At 40.7% G+C, this 9,063-nt stretch overlaps 1 protein-coding gene across 1 annotated transcript; it reads left to right on the top strand.

Moving 5' to 3' along the window:
- Window positions 1-4,141, top strand: btg3 (B-cell translocation gene 3). Its single transcript, XM_033638637.2, has 5 exons — window positions 1-93; window positions 1,003-1,209; window positions 1,317-1,454; window positions 3,184-3,373; window positions 3,582-4,141. The coding sequence occupies exons 2-5, from the start codon at window positions 1,037-1,039 to the stop codon at window positions 3,783-3,785; spliced, it is 705 nt and encodes a 234-aa protein (XP_033494528.1). The 5' UTR covers window positions 1-93; window positions 1,003-1,036; the 3' UTR covers window positions 3,786-4,141.
- Window positions 4,142-9,063: the final 4,922 nt, after the last annotated feature.

The raw sequence follows: 9,063 nt of genomic DNA, 5'->3' as shown, positions 1-9,063 counted from the left end.
GGCTAATAACCCAACCTCAAGGGTTCTTGTGTTGGCCAATTTCCCCTTCCCATTCATTTTACGTCCTCACGCTGGAGGAGAGCACCGAAAAAGGTAAGCCTATATACATATAGATACATACACATGTCTCACTATATAAGATAAGTGTCTCTTACTGTTATGTGTGTGTCAAAAAGCACAATTTATCACGACTCCATTCCAACTTTCGCCACCGTATCTAACTAAGAGATAGCTGTGTTTGTTAGCAACATGAGGCTGTTAGAGTTAATGTATTAGCTGTGACGCTAATGCTAATAGCCTCGTATTCTCCTAAGGGAATAACATTACTCTTGTGTATTCACCACGAGGTTAGTTTCAAATCTATTTCGGCGCGATACAGATAGCATCACAACTAGCATCATGCTAGCACCGTTAGCTCAACTAGCTAACACGCTAAGTACAGTGCACAAGCCCTTGTTATGGAGTGCGGTGACGCGTGGATAACCGGAACTAGTGTGTCACAGCCCGCCTTTATGGGGCATCTATAGTCGCTGGACCGTTAACTGAAGTCAATAGATGAGATAAAAAAACAAAGGGAAATATGCTCAAATGTGTCACTGTCTCTGCGCTATTTATTCATAATTTTAAACCAAAATAATTTAATAAACACAAGTTGTTGCCTCGCGCTCGTTGACACCAGCTAACTTTAATGAAAAGGACTCAAAAATGTCAAGATAACTTAAGTGTCTTAGCTGCAGCTTGTTTTTAATGGTCTGGGTGTAACCTTGGCGGATAAAATCTTCAGTGCAGTTAAGCCTGGTGTCAGGTTGTGTAATAGGTCTTAAAATGTGAACTGTCTGTGCTACTTATTATTTCAAAATGGGAGAAGGAAAATGTTGCCACGTGGAAGTAAATATATATATGTCCATTTTTAGTATTTGACATTTTTATCAACTAACATTTTATCATAGGTCATTTTTTGTGTACTTGCTGCCCATCTGACTAAAGTTGATTTACCTACAGAAGCTGTGCAAACGTGATGAAACACATGTGAAATATGAGGAGAGAAATCGCAGCTGTTGTATTCTTCCTGAAGAGGCTTGTGAAAAAGGGGGAGAAGTTGGAGTCACACAAGATCGACCTGTTTGTTGAGAGGCTTGCTGTTGCACTGCAGGAGAAGTTCAAGGGGCACTGGTACCCCGACAACCCCAGCAAGGGACAGGCATACAGGTGCTGCTATTAACCACTACAGGTTTTTTTTTTATGGTTGTCTTTTCATTAATTTGTAGAGATGGTGTTAGGACTGTTTAAACTGAAACTGGTTGTGTGCTCTGCAGGTGTATCCGCGTAAACAGGTTCCACAGGCAGGATCCAGAGCTCCTTCGGGCCTGCCGGGAGAGCGGGATTGAGTATAGTGACCTGGGATTGTCCCGTGAACTCACACTGTGGGTGGACCCTGGGGAGGTCTGTTGCAGGTGAGACCTGGAGTGAATTTGCAGTGAAGAGCTGAGACAAAATTTAAAGGAATTTGTCATTCAATAAAAACGACGAATAGTTCTAGAATTCAAAACTGGAGCAGATATTTCAAAGACTCATTGGAAATAAGAGCTGCAACAAATTATTGCAAATTATTGGTTGTCAACTATTATATTTATCATCAACTAATTTGACAGTTGGTTACAATTAAAAGTCAAAATTCTCTGATTCCAGCTTCTTATACATGTGAATATTTTCTGGCTTCTTTACTCCTGTGACAGTAAACTAAATATCTCTGTTGTTGTGGACAAAACAAGGCACTTGACGACGTCATCTTGAGCTTACAACTACCTGATTAATCGAGGAAATAATCAACAATTAAATAAGTGTGCAGTCCTTTTGGAAATGTGATGGTAGAAAGATTAAAAAAATCAGCCTGTTGTTAGAATAGCTCGAATCACAAAGTTTACTTAATGTTTATTTGTTTAAAATATCCATGTCACGTATATAAAACCAAACGGTGCTGAACAAACGCTGCCTCAGTTAGTGTTTTGGGTTTTTTTTTAGCCACCAATATCAGTTTAAGGGGGGCGTACACATACTGCATCTTTAACCACCTGGAAAACGCGAGGTCAGGCGCTGGGTGCTACTCTTGTGCCTTTTCTGTGTCAGTTAATCTTCGGGCACAGCCACTGTCCCCTGAAAAACAGGCACTTGGGAACACATGCGCACAAAACATCCTTAAGTCTACTCATTAAGAATTCCTGGAAATGTTCACTTAAGTATTTATGGTTTTCTCCTTGTCTTGGTCTTATATTTAAGGAATCTCTAGACTGTTGCACAGAAGTCCTTAGCAACCAAAGCAAGGTAAACAAACAACAGCTTTATCTTAACTGCAACATGACCAAGTTTATGGTAATAATAGGGAAAATTAAAACTAATACACCCCTAAAAGAGTGTTCTGCGACCAGGAGAACCTGATAGATACGCTTTTCATTTTACATAATAGATTTGACTAAATAAATTTTTGTTGCTTCTTCCGACAGTTGTTTTCTGGTATATGGGATCAAATTTACTTTGTGCTTTCTATGATTGTATTCCTCCAGAAATATAATCTTTTCCTCCTCTGACCAATTTGGTTTTCTTGTCATCTTTTCTACCACCATATTTTGACTATCTCAGTATGAGCCAACTTTGTGAGACGATAACCTGTATCACAAAAGTGAGTTCACGCAAACAAACAATCTCCATGGAAACTTTTACTGTACTGTAAAATCTATTTCAATGTAGTAAATTAGTTTTTCCTCAACAAAGGACACTTGTAAGGGATTCTGTGCAACTGTAAATTCCTCGGCTAAGGAGAAATTAAGCCTTTACGTAAGGAGAAAACTTAAGGTGCAACTGGTCCCAGTAATCTACCTGGAAGGGACTGTGGTTGTCAGTGTAACATCACGATGATTCGGTCTATAATTGTTCAAATTTTACTAGTATCTGCAGCCATTGATTCCCATTGAGCTCTGAACTTGACCAGAATAACACCCCGCTAAGTGTGTTGTTCCAGCTCTGCACTTATGGGGATCATTTTGCGCCATAATCCAGTACAATAAAAACCATTAATTTTTCCCTGCCCAGCTGTTCAATAATTGTTCATTTTTAAACAGATTTCCTTTCACGTGTGTCTATTGTTCTAAAACTATTGGTGTGCTCGCCCTCTGTTCACATTGTTAGGTACGGAGAGCAAAATCCTTGTTTCTCAGTGGCCAGTTTCTCTAATGATGAAGAGGAGGACAAAGATGTTACAAAAGTGACCAGTGCTTTGGAGAGGGTGACGTCAGACTACCACTCAGGATCTTCTTCTGATGAGGAGAGCACGCGCACTTCCCCCCTCACCGTCCCCAACAGCCGCTGCTCTTACACGGTATTGCATAATACGCTTTAGAATTCCCATGACTAAATATCTCATGCAGGTCTGAAGGAGGATGGTTACTCAATACCAGTGTTAGTGAACTCTAAAATAGTTCTGCTTTATTTTTGTTAGTTTAGAATAAGTTCTTCTATCATCTTCGAAGTTTGGTGATTTTTTTTTCCCCTGTAAATAACAGATTTTCATTTGTTTCCTTTTTAAGGCAATGAATCCCGCTGCTTCCTCGTGGCATCCTAAGAAGATGGTACCAGGGAAAGTTCAGATCCTTCCACGGCCTCACTACGGCTACAGGCCTCGCAGCAGACCCCCGCACACTTCCAGGCCCAATCTGTGGGTGCGTCCTGGCTACGGAGGAGGACCTGGTTACTGGGACGCATCCCAACATCTGGCACATTGTTACAGTTAGGAATCATGGTGCTTAACGCTCACACTAGACATTAAAGCTGAGGACAACTTTAAAATGACTGAACAATGTTTTTTTTGTTGTTTTTTTTACACATGAACTTTTATAGAGTACATATTGATCTTTTTTGCACTTTAGACCATTTTGTTAAACCTTAAAGAAATCACCTGTATTAAATTAGATATTGAAATTGGAATACTACACATTTTGAAGTACTGTATTTTTTACAATGGGGGACGTTCGTGTATGCCACCTACTTTGTCCTTTTGTGATACAATGTTTTATTTATTCATAGTGCAGAATTGTCAGATGTATAGACTTAAATTTATGGAGTTTTATTAAACACAGTTTCCAAGCATCTTGATGTTTTGTGTATTGTTTTGGCATTTGCTAAAGGGTCCTTCAAGTATTGTGGTCAAAATGTAGCTTTGTTTTCTGGTATTTGACTTATTTGCTAGCTGACAGTGTAGAGACAAAAAATAAGTGTAATGCATGAAACAAAGTTCCCTGTCTGGAATCAAACTACAGTCATATGGTGTGTTCTGCTCAGCTGGACACTTTATATACATTTAGTGGTAATGTTTAGCTCAAAGACTCTGTTTGCCCAAATCACTTGAAATGAGTTTCCTCAGGGGGTTGGCTGGGCTCAGCTTTAGAGACAGGGTAAGGACCTCAGACATCCAGAGGGAGCTTGGAGTAAAGTCGAAAGGGGTCAGTTGAGGTGGTTCGGGCATCTGATCAGGATGCCTCCTGGGTTCCTCCCACTGGAAATGTTCCAGGCACATCTCACTCGTAGGAGGCCCCAGGGCAGATGCAGAACACACTGGAGGGATTAAATATCTTGTCTGGCCTGGGAACACCTTGGGGTCCCACAGGAGGAGCTAGATAGTGTTATTGGGAAGAGGGATGTTTGATGTGCTTTGCTTGGCCTGCTGCCCCCACAACCCGGCCCTAATCAGCCCCACTTCCCCCCTACTAGGACGCCCCTGCTCATTAACACACTATAATACTTTCTTTCTGTGGCGTTAGAGTTCGGACAAAGCCCTCCAGTAAGATTCAGTATTTATGAATGCCAGGCACATACTTGTATGATTCAAGATTGTATAAATCGACTCCACTACACAAAAGCAAGATGTCATGCTATATATCCTAACGTCTTACCCATTAACTAGGGCTGTGCCCCAAGCTCTGCTCCTTCTGGTTGCCTATATTTAATTATACACCAAAGGTTTATAGTTTTTAAAAAAAAAGGATAACGCCAGACCCTTTTCTCGCCATATTTGGGTTATCTGTGACCTCACACTGCTCAGGCTCTCTCTGTGCTAGCAAAATTGGAAGTCAGAGTCTGGCCCCTCTTTCCACCAACGGCTGAGGGAGCTTGGCAACATGATTCATATGGAAGGCCTTCCATAGAAACTTGCCAACAAGGAAAACATCTTCCTGAAAATCTGGAAACCATTTCTCGACAAATGGTCCACAACCCAGCAGAAGGGAATTGACTCATAGCTTATGTTCTTAACATGAGGTGAGTAGGGCCCATCCATGGTGCATCACATCCTCATGTTTGTGACATTTTGGTTGCCAATGTGTGTGTTTTTTTCTTTCTTATCCACTCTATATATTTATTTCTTATTGTTTTTTTAGTTTCCTGTTCTCTATATTTATCTCAACTGGACATTACACGCCATCTATGCTACATCTAAAACACATATTTCATAGCCCAGGTCTGTATCTATGCAGTCTCTGTTGTGTGAAATGGAGTTGGTGAATGAAGTTATAATGCATCAATCTGTATCTATCATCCTTAGTGGCTGACACTTTGTTGGCACAGTTCTGACCAAAGCTCTGCATCAATTCTCACTTCTTTTCCTAATTATCTTTACCTCTTTTCCTTGAGAATGTACTTTCTTTTTGCTGGATCGGAGAAACATTAACCCTCGTTCTACCAACTGGGGTACCCCCAGACCCCACTTAGCTCAGGTCAGCTATTTTGAAAGGACAGACAGATTTTCTCATGCGCTCTGTCGACACTTAAACACTGCTCGTCTCTAAGGTAGGATGTTCAAAGTCAGAAACACATTACATCATTTCATACCATAAAAACTATTCAATCTTCTTCTTCTTCTTTTGGCTGTTCCCTTTAGGGGTCGCCACAGCGAATCATCTGCCTCCATCTAACCCTATCCTCTGCATCCTCTTCTCTCACACCAACTGACTTCACATCCTCTTTTACTACATCCATAAATCTCCTCTTTGGTCTTCCTCTAGGCCTCTTGCCTGGCAGTTCCCACCTCAGCATCCTCCTACCGATACATTCACTATCCCTCCTCTGAACATGTCCGAATCATCTCAGTCTGGCCTCTCTGACTTTAGCTCCAAAACACCTAACATGAGCTGTCCCTCTGATGTACTCATTCCTGATCCAATCCATCCTCGTCACTCCCAAAGAGAACCTCAACATCTTCATCTCTGCTACCTCCAGCTCTGCCTCCTGTCATTTCCCTAGCACCACTGTCTCTAAACCAAACAACATCGCTGGTCTCACCACCGTCCTGTACACCTTTCCTTTTAGTTTTGCAGGTACTCTTCTATCACACATCACACACTTTCCTCCACCCGTTCCAACTTGCTCGCACCTCTTTTCTACACTCTCTGTTGCTCTGGGTTGTTGACCCTAAGTGACCATTGTAAAAACTATTCATTTTTTTCTCAGATAAGCAAAGACGATTGCTAGGTAATGTTGATGTTGTTCAATGTCAAGTCTCTATTTATGTCAAGACAATACATACAATATTTCCTATCCGAAAAAGTGTAGGAAGAAGAAACATGCTTGTCTAGTTCTACCCCTACTCTCACACTATACTAATCTATCTCAAGGCAATTGAATCGAACGCAACTGGACTTTGTTTTGTCTTAGAAGACGTTTCACCTCTTATCCAAGAGGCTTCATCAGTTCATGCTTCATCAGTTCATGCAGACTAGGCTGGAACTAGTCTGACTCAGATATTTAACCTCAGATATTTAACCTCTGGGGAGGTCTTCACAAGGCCAATGATGTCACTGGTTCGTTAGTGCTCCAATGGTGTGTCAACGACAGTCGTTGAAACTCCTGCTGCAACGGTTGTCACTGGAGTCGTTAGAGTCTTTTTTAGAGTCGTTAGGCCTTGTGAAGACCTCCCCAGAGGTTAAATATCTGGGTGCTTCCACACCAGTTTGTCAGACTAGTTCCAGCCTAGTTAGACAAGCATGAACTGATGAAGCCTCTTGGATAAGAGGTGAAACGTCTTCTAAGACAAAACAAAGTCCAGTTGCGTTCGATTCAATTGCCTTGAGATAACTATGACCTGGATGAATGAGAATATCCACAGGCATATACTAATCTATCACTACTCAAACTGTTTCATACATACCCGCTCCTCCAATGCCAGGTAGTGAATTATTCCTTGCTTTGTACATGATTTGAGCAGTTTTAAAGCCCACCAGATCCATAAATTTCAGTTCATGTGACTTCAAAAACAGATTATTAGTGTGTTCCCTATATCCAACGTTAAGTAAAATTTGTATGGCTCTTTTTTGCAGTATGAATAATGGTTGTAGGGTGGTTTTGTAGGTGTTTCCCCAGACCTCAACAGAATAATTTAAATATGGCAATATCAAAGAACAGTACAGAGTATGCAGTGCTTTATGATCCAGTATCTATGGTATGTCTTTTTGCCCAGAACTGCAATGCTCCTCGTCAATTTTTTTCGTACATATGTTATACAGTCAGGTCCATAATTATTTGGACAATGATACAGTTGTCGTCATTTTGGCTCTGTACACCACCACAATGGGTTTTAAATGAAACAATGAATACCTGCTTAAAGTGCAGACTCTTAGCTTTCATTTAAGGCTTTTTTCAAAAATGTAGTATGAACCGTGTAGGAATGACAACCATTTCTTCACACAGTCCCCCAACTTTAAGGGCTCATAAGTATTTGGACAAATTAAAATAATCATCAATTTAACAGTCAGTTTTAATACTTGGTTGCAAATCCTTTGCAGTCAATGACTGCCTGAAGTGTTGGACACATAGGCATCATCAGATGCTGGGCTTCTTCCCTGGTGATGCTCTGCCAGCCCTTTACTGTAGCCGTCTGCACTTCCTGCTTGTGTTTTGGGTGTTTTGCCCTCAGTTTTGGCTTCAGCAAGAGAAACGCATGCTCAGTTGGATTCAGGTCAGATGATATGACTTGACCATCACAGAACATTCCAGAACATGAAAGCTGAAGTGTTTGGGGCACCATTATCGGCTCAGATTCAACCAAATGCTTCAAAACTCATTGGATGATGCTTCACAGTGCAGATAGACATTGACCTGAAGCATACTGCAAAAGCAACCAAAGACATTTTTAAGGCAAAGAAGTGGAATGTTCTGCAATGGCCAAGTCATATCATCTGACCTGAATCCAAATGAGCATGCGTTTCTCTTGCTGAAGCCAAAACTGAGGGCAAAACTCCCAAAACACAAGCAGGAAGTGCAGACGGCTGCAGTAAAGGGCTGGTAGAGCATCACCAGGGAAGAAGCCCAGCATCTGGTGATGCCTATGTGTCCAACACTTCAGGCAGTCATTGACTGTAAAGGATTTGCAACCAAGTATTAAAACTGACTGTTAAATTGATGATTATTTTAATTTGTCCAAATACTTATGAGCCCTTAAAGTCGGGGGACTGTGTGAAGAAATGGTTGTAATTCCTACACGGTTCATACTACATTTTTGAAAAAAGCCTTAAATGAAAGCTGAGAGTCTGCACTTTAAGCAGGTATTCATTGATTCATTTAAAACCCATAGTGGTGGTGTACAGAGCCAAAATGACGACAACTGTATCATTGTCCAAATAATTATGGACCTGACTGTATGTGGTTTCCAGCAGATTCTGTGGACTGTTATCACACCAAGAAATTTATTTTCATACACTCTTTTAATAACAACATTGTCTATTTTAATGTATACTTGTATATTTGTTTTTCGATTTCCAAACAGCATGATTTTGGCTTTGTTAAAATTGTTCAAACCACATTTTTAGTTTACTAATTTCCGATGTGACAACCTCCAAAAGCTGCTGTAGATTGTCCCCAGAGCAGAAAATATGTGTGATCCGCAAACAACACAAATTTCAATATTTTTGATATGTCATTTATGTATAAAACAAACAATTTTGGCCCTAAAACTGACCCCTGTGGGACTCCTCGAGCTACGTCTATGCATGGAGATTTATGTTCACCAATCTGCACAAACTG

The sequence above is a fragment of the Epinephelus lanceolatus genome, chromosome 11 (assembly GCF_041903045.1).
Source record: "Epinephelus lanceolatus isolate andai-2023 chromosome 11, ASM4190304v1, whole genome shotgun sequence".
Taxonomy (NCBI): domain Eukaryota; kingdom Metazoa; phylum Chordata; class Actinopteri; order Perciformes; family Serranidae; genus Epinephelus; species Epinephelus lanceolatus.
The sequence above is the reverse complement of the archived record's forward strand: the minus strand, read 5'-3'. Positions and strand labels throughout refer to the sequence as shown.

Coding starts and splice junctions, on each gene's coding strand:
- btg3 (XM_033638637.2), top strand. CDS start 1,037: ATGAGGAGAGAAATCGCAGCTGTTGTATTCTTCCTGAAGAGGCTTGTG. Junction 1,210..1,316: donor AGCAAGGGACAGGCATACAG/GTGCTGCTATTA, acceptor TGTGCTCTGCAG/GTGTATCCGCGTAAACAGGT. Junction 3,374..3,581: donor ACAGCCGCTGCTCTTACACG/GTATTGCATAAT, acceptor TTCCTTTTTAAG/GCAATGAATCCCGCTGCTTC.